Source organism: Oncorhynchus mykiss, chromosome 23 (assembly GCF_013265735.2).
Source record: "Oncorhynchus mykiss isolate Arlee chromosome 23, USDA_OmykA_1.1, whole genome shotgun sequence".
Taxonomy (NCBI): Eukaryota; Metazoa; Chordata; class Actinopteri; order Salmoniformes; family Salmonidae; genus Oncorhynchus; species Oncorhynchus mykiss.
Window position 1 is genome coordinate 8,789,203 of NC_048587.1, and position 15,491 is coordinate 8,804,693.

The 15,491-nt window shown below is 42.5% G+C and overlaps 1 protein-coding gene across 4 annotated transcripts in view; it reads right to left on the reverse strand.

The window, feature by feature from the left end:
* The window catches only part of LOC118943825 (DNA-directed RNA polymerase III subunit RPC1), a 77,051-nt gene that overhangs the window by 53,140 nt on the left and 8,420 nt on the right, over positions 1 to 15,491 (reverse strand). For all 4 annotated transcript variants that reach the window (XM_036959860.1, XM_036959859.1, XM_036959861.1 and 1 more), the window contains 6 exons: positions 10,479 to 10,582; positions 9,513 to 9,654; positions 8,057 to 8,197; positions 7,486 to 7,555; positions 404 to 531; positions 1 to 60 (listed from right to left, as the gene is read on the reverse strand). The exon at positions 1 to 60 is cut by the window's left edge and continues 79 nt beyond it. In XM_036959860.1, the coding sequence (XP_036815755.1) occupies positions 1 to 60; positions 404 to 531; positions 7,486 to 7,555; positions 8,057 to 8,197; positions 9,513 to 9,654; positions 10,479 to 10,582 (645 nt within the window). The remainder of the gene's footprint in view (positions 61 to 403; positions 532 to 7,485; positions 7,556 to 8,056; positions 8,198 to 9,512; positions 9,655 to 10,478; positions 10,583 to 15,491) is intronic.

Sequence of the window (15,491 nt, forward strand, 5' to 3'; positions counted from 1 at the left end):
GGCCTTACTGGGCTTCAGGATCAGACCAAAGATCTGCTTCCCTGTCCACAGGGTCATGGGCTAACAACAGACAACAGAGTCATGATGGGCTAACAACAGACAACAGGGTCATGGGCTAACAACAGACAACGGGGTCATGGGCTAACAACAGACAACAGAGTCATGGGCTAACAACAGACAACAGAGCCATGATGAACTGACAACAAAAAGACCAACACCCAAATGATTGACGAGTTGCAGACCACTGATATTTAACTACTAAAGAAAGTCACTCTGTACGACTCCCAATGACTTTATAGATTTTTTTCCCCTCACGACAGACAGAGAACAACAGATGTCAGCCCAAAATCCAATAAACAGTCCCATCATTCATTTCAACCAACCGAGGAGAGCCGTACCGTACCTTGAGTATGGCAGGGTGTGGGAGAGCTATCTTGATCCTCTCATCCACCCCCACCAGGATAGAGGCCACAATCTGGCAGGCTTTAGACCTATCGAAGAATGTGTCCTTCAGGGTCAACAGGTAGGCTCCTGTGAAGAAAGACGAGAGAGGAGGAGAGTAGGGTGTTGACATGTGGAGTGTGAAACATACAGCTATTGTGCTCCTAAGAAATAGCCTAAGAAATATTAGGCTACACTTTCCCCAAATATGATAAATACAAAAGATGACATTGTGACTTTGCTACAAAATGTGACCGGATTCAGGATCGTAGGCATTTGGACGCCATTTCCTACTTCACAGTACAGACGTAAAAAAAAACAAAAAAAAATATTTTATTTTATTTTATTTTGCAGAAAAGCTTTCTTGAACATGTGAACTTTCATATGACTTAATTACAAACTTGTCTGGAATCTGTAAATATGAATACAAATGTTAAATTAAGAGGCTAGTTTAGCCAAGGAGAAAGCACTGAGCTCTTAGGGAGAAAGATGAGCTCCATGATTGGCTGATAATGGAGGGGGGATAATAGAGAGTAGAGGAGTCTCAAATAGTGAATATTTTTAGATTAAACTATACTAAATATATTCACGTCACCAAATAATTGATTAAAATACACTGTTTTGTGATGAAGGTCTGTCAGTAACTTCAACAGCACTCTGTAGGGTAGCACCATGGTGTAGCCGGAGGACAGCTAGTTTCTGTCCTCCTCTGGGTACATTGAATTCATTAGAAAACCTAGGAGTCTCATGGTTCTCACGCCCTTCCATAGAATTACACAGTAATTATGACAACTTCCGGAGGATGTCCTTTAACCTATTAGAACTTACGCAGTATAAACTGAAAATGTTGGTCACCCAATCAAAGGATCAGAGAATGAATCTAGTACTGAAAGGATAAACTACAGCTAGCTAGCACTGCAGTGTATAACATGTGGAGAGTAGTTGACTCAAAGAGAGAGAGAAAGAAAAGTTAAACAGTTTTGAACAAATTAATTTAGTTCATGAAGGAGAAGCAGCAGAGAGAGAGACAGCTATATTTAGTTGTATTTTTTTACTTTCACTTAGCTAGCGAATGCAGCTAGCTAGTTTAGCCTACTCATACACCCGGCTCAAACAGAGAGGGATGCTATGTTAGCTAGCTGGCTATGACAATTCAACACAAACTCTTTCAAGTCAAGGTAAGTTTTTGGTTTTATTCAATTTATTGCCACTGGGGCCCATCGGTCTAGCTGCTAAACTGCTTGCTGACTACGCTGCATGATTTTAGAGGGATTACTAACGCGTTAGTTCTAGTAGCAATGTTGACTATGACATTTACTAACATCGTTAGCTAATATGGTGACAACGATGTAGGCTGTGTGTAGCGGTTAGCGGCTACGATATGAAGGTTTGGCTTGGAAAGTTTTTTTTTTTTGCCTGGTCACAGACAGCTGATGTGTTGTGCACTGAAGTCCACAAGCGAAGGGAAAAGATGAGGAGGAGGAGAGCGTGTAGATGCAAGAAGGAATTATACAACGGGCAAAATGTTCATGCTGTTTGTATGTGGCGGCTATGAAAGTGAACTGTGTTTGCGTGTGATCTGGCGTGTATTCATTCGGTTGATTCTGTTGAAAACCAATTCTTAAAACGGAAGCAAGCGGAACGAAAAATGATAAACATAATTTAATTTGTCCAATAGAAACTCTCATTTGCAACGGTTGGACTAATGATTACACCCTTGGTCAGCTAGATGCAGGCAAGAGGGTGCAAGGCGTTATTGAATGTGCCAATGTCCGTCACCTTGACTAGTCTAATTTCTCTCAACGTGCGCACCTACATTGTGGACTTTCATTCTCAGGCCAGGTTGTAGCAACCTCATGAAGGGTACAGGGAAAATGTGAGTATCGTGTAGTAGCCTAAACCTATCGCTGTCACATTGAACTGGGTGAATGACAGTAACCTAAACCTATCGCTGTCACATTGAACTGGGTGAATATGAATGACAGTAACCTAAACCTATCGCTGTCACATTGAACTGGGTGAATGACAGTAACCTAAACCTATCACTGTTACATTGAACTGGGTGAATGACAGTAACCTAAACCTATCACTGTTACATTGAACTGGGTGAATGACAGTAACCTAAACCTATCACTGTTACATTGAACTGGGTGAATGACAGTAACCTAAACCTGTCGCTGTCACATTGAACTGGGTGAATGACAGTAACCTAAACCTATCACTGTTACATTGAACTGGGTGAATGACAGTAACCTAAACCTATCACTGTTACATTGAACTGGGTGAATATGAATGACAGTAACCTAAACCTATCACTGTTACATTGAACTGGGTGAATATGAATGACAGTAACCTAAACCTATCACTGTCACATTGAACTGGGTGAATGACAGTAACCTAAACCTGTCACTGTTACATTGAACTGGGTGAATGACAGTAGCCTAAACCTATCACTGTTACATTGAACTGGGTGAATGACAGTAACCTAAACCTATCACTGTTACATTGAACTGGGTGAATGACAGTAACCTAAACCTATCACTGTTACATTGAACTGGGTGAATGACAGTAACCTAAACCTATCACTGTTACATTGAACTGGGTGAATGACAGTAACCTAAACCTATCACTGTCACATTGAACTGGGTGAATGACAGTAACCTAAACCTGTCACTGTTACATTGAACTGGGTGAATGACAGTAGCCTAAACCTATCACTGTTACATTGAACTGGGTGAATGACAGTAACCTAAACCTATCACTGTTACATTGAACTGGGTGAATGACAGTAACCTAAACCTATCACTGTTACATTGAACTGGGTGAATATGAATGACAGTAACCTAAACCTATCACTGTTACATTGAACTGGGTGAATATGAATGACAGTAACCTAAACCTATCACTGTCACATTGAACTGGGTGAATGACAGTAACCTAAACCTGTCACTGTTACATTGAACTGGGTGAATGACAGTAGCCTAAACCTATCACTGTCACATTGAACTGGGTGAATGACAGTAACCTAAACCTGTCACTGTTACATTGAACTGGGTGAATGACAGTAACCTAAACCTATCACTGTTACATTGAACTGGGTGAATGACAGTAACCTAAACCTATCACTGTTACATTGAACTGGGTGAATATGAATGACAGTAACCTAAACCTATCACTGTCACATTGAACTGGGTGAATGACAGTAACCTAAACCTGTCACTGTTACATTGAACTGGGTGAATATGAATGACAGTAACCTAAACCTGTCACTGTTACATTGAACTGGGTGAGTATGAATGACAGTAACCTAAACCTGTCACTGTTACATTGAACTGGGTGAATATGAATGACAGTAACCTAAACCCATCACTGTTACATTGAACTGGGTGAGTATGAATGACAGTAACCTAAACCTGTCACTGTTACATTGAACTGGGTGAATATGAATGACAGTAACCTAAACCTGTCACTGTCACATTGGACTGGGTGAATGACAGTAACCTAAACCTATCACTGTTACATTGAACTGGGTGAGTATGAATGACAGTAACCTAAACCTGTCACTGTTACATTGAACTGGGTGAGTATGAATGACAGTAACCTAAACCTATCACTGTTACATTGAACTGGGTGAATATGAATGACAGTAACCTAAACCTATCACTGTCACATTGAACTGGGTGAGTATGAATGACAGTAACCTAAACCTATCACTGTTACATTGAACTGGGTGAATATGAATGACAGTAACCTAAACCTATCACTGTTACATTGAACTTGGTGAATATGAATGACAGTAACCTAAACCTGTCACTGTTACATTGAACTGGGTGGATGACAGTAACCTAAACCTGTCACTGTTACATTGAACTGGGTGAATGACAATAACCTAAACCTGTCACTGTTACATTGAACTGGGTGAATATGAATGACAGTAACCTAAACCTGTCACTGTTACATTGAACTGGGTGAATGACAGTAACCTAAACCTGTCACTGTTACATTGAACTGGGTGAATATGAATGACAGTAACCTAAACCTATCACTGTCACATTGAACTGGGTGAATGACAGTAACCTAAACCTGTCACTGTTACATTGAACTGGGTGAGTATGAATGACAGTAACCTAAACCTATCACTGTTACATTGAACTGGGTGAATGACAGTAACCTAAACCTATCACTGTCACATTGAACTGGGTGAATGACAGTAACCTAAACCCATCACTGTTACATTGAACTGGGTGAATATGAATGACAGTAACCTAAACCTATCACTGTCACATTGAACTGGGTGAATGACAGTAACCTAAACCTATCACAGTCACATTGAACTGGGTGAATGACAGTAACCTAAACCCATCACTGTTACATTGAACTGGGTGAATATGAATGACAGTAACCTAAACCTGTCACTGTCACATTGAACTGGGTGAATGACAGTAACCTAAACCTGTCACTGTTACATTGAACTGGGTGAATGACAGTAACCTAAACCTATCACTGTTACATTGAACTGGGTGAATATGAATGACAGTAACCTAAACCTATCACTGTCACATTGAACTGGGTGAATGACAGTAACCTAAACCCATCACTGTTACATTGAACTGGGTGAATATGAATGACAGTAACCTAAACCTGTCACTGTTACATTGAACTGGGTGAATGACAGTAACCTAAACCTGTCACTGTTACATTGAACTGGGTGAATATGAATGACAGTAACCTAAACCTATCACTGTCACATTGAACTGGGTGAATGACAGTAACCTAAACCTATCACTGTCACATTGAACTGGGTGAATGACAGTAACCTAAACCTGTCACTGTTACATTGAACTGGGTGAATATGAATGACAGTAACCTAAACCTGTCACTGTTACATTGAACTGGGTGAGTATGAATGACAGTAACCTAAACCTGTCACTGTCACATTGAACTGGGTGAGTATGAATGACAGTAACCTAAACCTATCACTGTCACATTGAACTGGGTGAATATGAATGACAGTAACCTAAACCTATCGCTGTCACATTGAACTGGGTGAATGACAGTAACCTAAACCTGTCACTGTTACATTGAACTGGGTGAATATGAATGACAGTAACCTAAACCTGTCACTGTTACATTGAACTGGGTGAGTATGAATGACAGTAACCTAAACCTGTCACTGTTACATTGAACTGGGTGAGTATGAATGACAGTAACCTAAACCCATCACTGTTACATTGAACTGGGTGAATATGAATGACAGTAACCTAAACCTGTCACTGTTACATTGAACTGGGTGAATGACAGTAACCTAAACCTGTCACTGTTACATTGAACTGGGTGAATATGAATGACAGTAACCTAAACCTGTCACTGTTACATTGAACTGGGTGAATATGAATGACAGTAACCTAAACCTGTCACTGTTACATTGAACTGGGTGAATGGAATATGAATGACAGTAACCTAAACCTATCACTGAACTGGGTGAATATGAATGACAGTAACCTAAACCTGTCCCTGTTACATTGAACTGGGTGAATGGAATATGAATGACAGTAACCTAAACCTATCACTGAACTGGGTGAATATGAATGACAGTAACCTAAACCTGTCCCTGTTACATTGAGCTGGGTGAATATGAATGACAGTAACCTAAACCTGTCACTGTTACATTGAACTGGGTGAATATGAATGACAGTAACCTAAACCTGTCACTGTTACATTGAACTGGGTGAATATGAATGACAGTAACCTAAACCTGTCACTGTTACATTGGACTGGGTGAATGACAGTAACCTAAACCTGTCACTGTTACATTGAACTGGGTGAATATGAATGACAGTAACCTAAACCTGTCACTGTTACATTGGACTGGGTGAATGACAGTAACCTAAACCTGTCACTGTTACATTGAACTGGGTGAATATGAACGACAGTAACCTAAACCTGTCACTGTTACATTGAACTGGGTGAATGACAGTAACCTAAACCTGTCACTGTTACATTGAACTGGGTGAATGGAATATGAATGACAGTTAATCCAATATTCTGGAACAGAATTACGGCCATGCTCATTAAAAATAAAAGTCGCCCTCCCTCATGTTAAACGTCACCAACCGCCACTGACAGAGAGACCACTTTCTGGAGGACAATGCCACGCCGACTCGTTAATTTACACGTGAATTCTTAAATAAATGGGTGGGACTAAGGCTTAAGAGGGCGTGAACGATTTAAATTATATATATTTTTTTTAACCAGGCAAGTCAGTTAAGAACATTGTTATTTTCAATGACGGTCTAGGAACAGTGGGTTAACTGCCTTGTTCAGGGGCAGAACGACAGATTTGTACCTTGTACCAACCTTCCGGTTACTAGTCCAACACTCTAACCGCTAGGCTACCCTGCCGTCCCTACACTCTAACCGCTAGGCTACCCGATGCTGAATGGTCGTAAATTAACCAGTGTTCTCTAGAAAGTGGGAAAATCATTCAAGGGCATTTTGCTCCTACCCATCTCCATATTGGGAGAACACGTTTATCAAACGTCAGAGAAGCATAACTTTCCCATGTTTCATAACAGACCATTTCAAAGCTCTGGGACTGTACTTTTTCATAAAATGTTTTAAAAAATATATATAATTTGACATAAGCTCATCTTCCTGAATTCAGTTTCAAAATGTCAAACCATAGTGGATAATAAGGTCAGTATGAAGAGCCCCATCAAGGTGTTGACTTAACAAGAGGTAAGTGTCCCAATCTGGATAAAAAACAAGCCAAGCAGCTGTATAACGAAGATGACATCGTTATGATGAGATGAGCCGTGACACATCTGTCAAATGCAATGCAAACAGATCGGAGCGCGTCAGGGAGACATCTCCCATCATGTTGATCACATGATCACCAGGGCAAAACCTTGTTTCTTTTCTCCACCTGACAACGAGCAGTTTGAGACGCTCACTAATACAGACGTCAAAAGGCTCATTTGATTGGCTGTCAGGCCCTGCTGCGACAAACAATGATTGGCTCATTGCTGTAACACAACGGCTGACCTGTCAGAAAGTCTTGAATAGCAGCAATCAGAGGCTCTCCGTTCCTGGGGGTCACCAGGTTGGCTTTGGTCTGGAGGGAAAGAGACATGAGACAAGTATAGGTCAGTGTGAGAGTAGAACCTCGGCTGTACAGGTTTTAGTTTAAAAATCTGGGATTTCAAAGACTGAGTGACAGGGGGTGTGTAGGGGTGTGAGGTGTGTGAGGTGTGTAGGGGTGTGAGGTGTGTCGGAGTGTGAGGTGTGTCGGGGTGTGAGGTGTGTCGGGGTGTGAGGTGTGTCGGGGTGTGAGGTGTGTAGGGGTGTGAGGTGTGTCGGGGTGTGAGGTGTGTAGGGGTGTGAGGTGTGTAGAGGTGTGTTGGGGTGTGAGGTGTGTAGGGGTCTGAGGTGTGTAGGGGTCTGAGGTGTGTAGGGGTGTGAGGTGTGTTGGGGTGTGAGGTGTGTAGGGGTCTGAGGTGTGTAGGGGTCTGAGGTGTGTAGGGGTGTGAGGGTGTGTCGGGGTGTGAGGGTGTGTCGGGGTGTGAAGTGTGCTGCTGCAGGAGTCTAAAGGCGAATCAGGGCAGGCGACACTAACCCCCATCAGCACCAGGGCTTCAGCCTTGGCCTCCTCTGTCTGGGGAAGGTGAAGGTTCATCTCGTCCCCGTCAAAGTCAGCGTTGTACGGCGTGCACACACACTCGTTAAACCGGAACGTTCTGTGAGGCTTCACTTTGGCCTTTAGGACAGACAAAGATGAATACAATAATGATATCTGCCTGAAATAAACCTATCATGATACATCCAAAACAGTAACAACTACACGACAAGGCAGCTCGAAAACAGTAACAACTACACGACAAGGCAGCTCACAGCTACACGACAAGGCAGCTCGAAAACAGTAACAACTACACGACAAGGCAGCTCTAAAACAATAACAACTACACGACAAGGCAGCTCTAAAACAGTAACTACACGACAAGGCAGCTCTAAAACAGTAACTACACGACAAGGCAGCTCACAGCTACACGAAAAGGCAGGTCTAAAACAGTAACAGCTACACGACAAGGCAGCTCACAACTACACGACAAGGCAGCTCTAAAACAGTAACAACTACACGACAAGGCAGCTCTAAAACAGTAACAACTACACGACAAGGCAGCTCACAGCTACACGACAAGGCAGCTCTACAACAATAACAAGGCAGCTCTGAAACAGTAACAACTACACGACAAGGCATCTCTAAAACAGTAACAACTACACGACAAGGCAGCTCACAGCTACACGACAAGGCAGCTCACAGCTACACGACAAGACAGCTCTAAAACAGTAACAACTACACGACAAGGCAGCTCTAAAACCATAACAACTCCACGACAAGGCAGCTCTAAAACAGTAACAGCTACACGACAAGGCAGCTCTAAAACAGTAACAGCTACACGACAAGGCAGCTCGAAAACAGTAACAACTACACGACAAGGCAGCTCGAAAACAGTAACAACTACACGACAAGGCAGCTCGAAAACAGTAACAACTACATGACAAGGCAGCTCGAAAACAGTAACAACTACATGACAAGGCAGCTCGAAAACAGTAACAACTACACGACAAGGCAGCTCGAAAACAGTAACAACTACACGAAAAGGCAGCTCGAAAACAGTAACAACTACACGACAAGGCAGCTCGAAAACAGTAACAACTACATGACAAGGCAGCTCGAAAACAGTAACAACTACATGACAAGGCAGCTCGAAAACAGTAACAACTACACGACAAGGCAGCTCGAAAACAGTAACAACTACACGAAAAGGCAGCTCGAAAACAGTAACAACTACACGACAAGGCAGGTATAAAACAGTAACAGCTACACAACAAGGCAGCTCTAAAACAGACATCCCCAAGATACATCACACAAAATCCCCTACTTCTAACAGTGAGGTTCTCTTCCTGCCTACACGTTGACATGGAGTCAGCACGGTGATTAACCTAACAGTTTCCAGACAGAGCCGAAGTGAAGGACGGGTGTATGATGTGGAGAGAGAGAGAGCACTCACAATATGAGCCATGATGCTGAGTTTGTGTAGAGAGGGCTGTCGGTTGAAGAGGACGATGTCTCCATCGATCATGTGTCTCTCCACCACGTCTCCAAACCTCAGCTCCTGGGCCATCTTCTCTCGGTTCCCGTACTTCAGAAACCTGAAGACAGACACACAGGGAATACTCTTGGAACATACACCTAAACATGTGGTTTCATACAAAGTTTCAGTTTAGTGGTAGGCCTGTAACCACAGTTTCAGTTTAGTGGTAGGCCTGTAACCAGTTTTAGGTTAGTGGTAGGCCCGTAACCAGTTTAGTGGTAGGCCCGTAACCACAGTTTAGTGGTAGGCCCGTAACCACAGTTTAGTGGTAGGCCCGTAACCAGTTTAGTGGTAGGCCCGTAACCAGTTTAGTGGTAGGCCCGTAACCAGTTTCAGTTTAGTGGTAGGCCTGTAACCAGTTTTAGGTTAGTGGTAGGCCCGTAACCAGTTTAGTGGTAGGCCCGTAACCACAGTTTAGTGGTAGGCCCGTAACCACAGTTTAGTGGTAGGCCCGTAACCAGTTTAGTGGTAGGCCCGTAACCAGTTTAGTGGTAGGCCCGTAACCAGTTTAGTGGTAGGCCCGTAACCACAGTTCCAGTGTGGTTCTATTAAAAGAGGATACTTCAGGACAATGAGGCCCTTTAATCTACTTCCCCAGAGTCAGATGAACTGGTGTCCCAGTAAACAGAGACATTAAACTGGCACCAACGAGTTCATCTGACTGAGGAAGTAGATAAAGGGCCTCAAGACAAAAAGTATCCCTTTAAAATGACTAAAAATGTATAAAAAAGAAAGATAGATACTCTATATATTCTTCTAATAACTGAATGTGTAAAACCTCACCAACGTTTTGGGATGTAGTGCCTTCTTCAACATTTTACAAGTGTGGGTCAGCTCATGCTTTTAAAACTGACTAAACATGTCCAATAGAACTGTCCTGACCTCTTCATCTGCGTGTGTCGTTGCTGGATGAAGTTGGCTCCAGGATGGACCTCTGGACCGCTCCGCACCAGCTTCCTCAGCATCTCCAAGTTGGCCTTGTTCACCTTGGGGCACAACAGGTTAAGAGGTCGCAGGTCATACAACAGGGGACAGTGAAGACACTGTGCAGGTTACTTCTCAATGGTAAAGACAGCTGGAAAAGGCACTCAACCTGCCTTGTGATCCATCCTGATTTGTGAAGCATCTATGTAGTGCTTATAAACAATTAATGTATTCTTATTAAGGAAGTCAACCGATTAAAATAATTAAATAGAGTTAACGGAATTAGTTAAATTGCGATTCAATGCCATTATAGAGTTTGCTCCAATTCGGACTTTCAACAAATTTTTCATTAAAAATCAAAATCAAATCAAATTTAATTGTCACATACACATGGTTAGCAGATGTTAATGCGAGTGTAGCGAAATGCTTGTGCTTCTAGTTCCGACAATGCAGCACTAACCAACGAGTAATCTAAACCTAACAATTCCAAAACTACTACCTTATACACACACAAGTGTAAAGGGATAAAGAATGTGTACATAAAGATATCTGAATGAGAGCAGAACATTGAGTTACTATTAAACCCAAAATAGTCTGGATTAAAAAATGCTTTAAAGGCATTTTCACCATAAACAACACCAAAGTCTCTGTAACAGCTAGCTATTCATGATCCCAGGAGGCCTAATCCATCTTATCAATAATATTGAAGCTTAACTGATCCATGTTCTTCATCATGACCTAGTCACATGTTGCTGCTACTAGAACAGTAGTCACATGTTGCTGCTACTAGAACAGTAGTCACATGTTGCTGCTACTAGAACAGTAGTCACATGTTGCTGCCCTAGAACAGTAGTCACATGTTGCTGCTACTAGAACAGTAGTCACATGTTGCTGCTACTAGAACAGTAGTCACATGTTGCTGCTACTAGAACAGTAGTCACATGTTGCTGCTACTAGAACAGTAGTCACATGTTGCTGCTACTAGAACAGTAGTCACATGTTGCTGCTACTAGAACAGTAGTCACATGTTGCTGCTACTAGAACAGTAGTCACATGTTGCTGCTACTAGAACAGTAGTCACATGTTGCTGCTACTAGAACAGTAGTCACATGTTGCTGCTACTAGAACAGTAGTCACATGTTGCTGCTACTAGAACAGTAGTCACATGTTGCTGCTACTAGAACAGTAGTCACATGTTGCTGCTACTAGAACAGTAGTCACATGTTGCTGCCCTAGAACAGTAGTCACATGTTGCTGCTACTAGAACTGTAGTCACATGTTGCTGCCCTAGAACAGTAGTCACATGTTGCTGCTACTAGAACAGTAGTCACATGTTGCTGCTACTAGAACAGTAGTCACATGTTGCTGCTACTAGAACAGTAGTCACATGTTGCTGCTACTAGAACAGTAGTCACATGTTGCTGCTACTAGAACAGTAGTCACATGTTGCTGCTACTAGAACAGTAGTCACATGTTGCTGCCACTAGAACAGTAGTCACATGTTGCTGCTACTAGAACAGTAGTCACATGTTGCTGCTACTAGAACAGTAGTCACATGTTGCTGCTACTAGAACAGTAGTCACATGTTGCTGCTACTAGAACAGTAGTCACATGTTGCTGCTACTAGAACAGTAGTCACATGTTGCTGCTACTAGAACTGGGATCATTAAGTCACATGTTGCTGCTACTAGAACTGGGATCATTAAGTCACATGTTGCTGCTACTAGAACAGTAGTCACATGTTGCTGCTACTAGAACAGTAGTCACATGTTGCTGCTACTAGAACTGGGATCATTAAGTCACATGTTGCTGCTACTAGAACTGGGATCATTAAGTCACATGTTGCTGCTACTAGAACAGTAGTCACATGTTGCTGCTACTAGAACAGTAGTCACATGTTGCTGCTACTAGAACAGTAGTCACATGTTGCTGCTACTAGAACAGTAGTCACATGTTGCTGCTACTAGAACAGTAGTCACATGTTGCTGCTACTAGAACAGTAGTCACATGTTGCTGCTACTAGAACAGTAGTCGCATGTTGCTGCTACTAGAACAGTAGTCGCATGTTGCTGCTACTAGAACAGTAGTCGCATGTTGCTGCTACTAGAACAGTAGTCGCATGTTGCTGCTACTAGAACAGTAGTCGCATGTTGCTGCTACTAGAACAGTAGTCGCATGTTGCTGCTACTAGAACAGTAGTCGCATGTTGCTGCTACTAGAACAGTAGTCGCATGTTGCTGCTACTAGAACAGTAGTCGCATGTTGCTGCTACTAGAACAGTAGTCGCATGTTGCTGCTACTAGAACAGTAGTCGCATGTTGCTGCTACTAGAACAGTAGTCGCATGTTGCTGCTACTAGAACAGTAGTCACATGTTGCTGCTACTAGAACAGTAGTCACATGTTGCTGCTACTAGAACAGTAGTCACATGTTGCTGCTACTAGAACAGTAGTCACATGTTGCTGCTACTAGAACAGTAGTCACATGTTGCTGCTACTAGAACAGTAGTCACATGTTGCTGCTACTAGAACAGTAGTCACATGTTGCTGCTACTAGAACAGTAGTCACATGTTGCTGCTACTAGAACAGTAGTCACAAGTTGCTGCTACTAGAACAGTAGTCACAAGTTGCTGCTACTAGAACAGTAGTCACATGTTGCTGCCCTAGAACAGTAGTCACATGTTGCTGCCCTAGAACAGTAGTCACATGTTGCTGCTACTAGAACAGTAGTCACATGTTGCTGCTACTAGAACAGTAGTCACATGTTGCTGCTACTAGAACAGTAGTCACATGTTGCTGCTACTAGAACAGTAGTCACATGTTGCTGCTACTAGAACAGTAGTCACATGTTGCTGCTACTAGAACAGTAGTCACATGTTGCTGCTACTAGAACAGTAGTCACATGTTGCTGCTACTAGAACAGTAGTCACATGTTGCTGCTACTAGAACAGTAGTCACATGTTGCTGCTACTAGAACTGGGATCATTAAGTCACATGTTGCTGCTACTAGAACTGGGATCATTAAGTCACATGTTGCTGCTACTAGAACAGGGATCATTAAGTCACATGTTGCTGCTACTAGAACTGGGATCATTAAGTCACATGTTGCTGCTACTAGAACAGTAGTCACATGTTGCTGCTACTAGAACAGTAGTCGCATGTTGCTGCTACTAGAACAGTAGTCGCATGTTGCTGCTACTAGAACAGTAGTCGCATGTTGCTGCTACTAGAACAGTAGTCACATGTTGCTGCTACTAGAACAGTAGTCACATGTTGCTGCTACTAGAACAGTAGTCACATGTTGCTGCTACTAGAACAGTAGTCACATGTTGCTGCTACTAGAACAGTAGTCACATGTTGCTGCTACTAGAACAGTAGTCACATGTTGCTGCTACTAGAACAGTAGTCACATGTTGCTGCTACTAGAACAGTAGTCACATGTTGCTGCTACTAGAACAGTAGTCACATGTTGCTGCTACTAGAACAGTAGTCACATGTTGCTGCTACTAGAACAGTAGTCACATGTTGCTGCTACTAGAACAGTAGTCACATGTTGCTGCTACTAGAACAGTAGTCACATGTTGCTGCTACTAGAACAGTAGTCACATGTTGCTGCTACTAGAACAGTAGTCACATGTTGCTGCTACTAGAACAGTAGTCACAAGTTGCTGCTACTAGAACAGTAGTCACATGTTGCTGCTACTAGAACAGTAGTCACATGTTGCTGCCCTAGAACAGTAGTCACATGTTGCTGCCCTAGAACAGTAGTCACATGTTGCTGCTACTAGAACAGTAGTCACATGTTGCTGCTACTAGAACAGTAGTCACATGTTGCTGCTACTAGAACAGTAGTCACATGTTGCTGCTACTAGAACAGTAGTCACATGTTGCTGCTACTAGAACAGTAGTCACATGTTGCTGCTACTAGAACAGTAGTCACATGTTGCTGCTACTAGAACAGTAGTCACATGTTGCTGCTACTAGAACAGTAGTCACATGTTGCTGCTACTAGAACAGTAGTCACATGTTGCTGCTACTAGAACTGGGATCATTAAGTCACATGTTGCTGCTACTAGAACTGGGATCATTAAGTCACATGTTGCTGCTACTAGAACTGGGATCATTAAGTCACATGTTGCTGCTACTAGAACAGGGATCATTAAGTCACATGTTGCTGCTACTAGAACAGTAGTCACATGTTGCTGCTACTAGAACAGTAGTCACATGTTGCTGCTACTAGAACAGTAGTCACATGTTGCTGCTACTAGAACAGTAGTCACATGTTGCTGCTACTAGAACAGTAGTCACATGTTGCTGCTACTAGAACAGTAGTCACATGTTGCTGCTACTAGAACAGTAGTCACATGTTGCTGCTACTAGAACAGTAGTCACATGTTGCTGCTACTAGAACAGTAGTCACATGTTGCTGCTACTAGAACAGTAGTCACATGTTGCTGCTACTAGAACAGTAGTCACATGTTGCTGCTACTAGAACAGTAGTCACATGTTGCTGCTACTAGAACTGGGATCATTAAGTCACATGTTGCTGCTACTAGAACAGTAGTCACATGTTGCTGCTACTAGAACAGTAGTCACATGTTGCTGCTACTAGAACAGTAGTCACATGTTGCTGCTACTAGAACAGTAGTCACATGTTGCTGCTACTAGAACAGTAGTCACAAGTTGCTGCTACTAGAACAGTAGTCACATGTTGCTGCTACTAGAACAGTAGTCACATGTTGCTGCTACTAGAACAGTAGTCACATGTTGCTGCTACTAGAACAGTAATCACATGTTGCTGCTACTAGAACAGTAGTCACATGTTGCTGCTACTAGAACTGGGATCATTAAGTCTTTTTGACCTGAGGACTACAACAGAAACAGTAGTCACATGTTGCTGCTACTAGAACTGGGATCATTAAGTCTTTTTGACCTGAGGACTACAACAGAAACAGTAGTCACATGTTGCTGC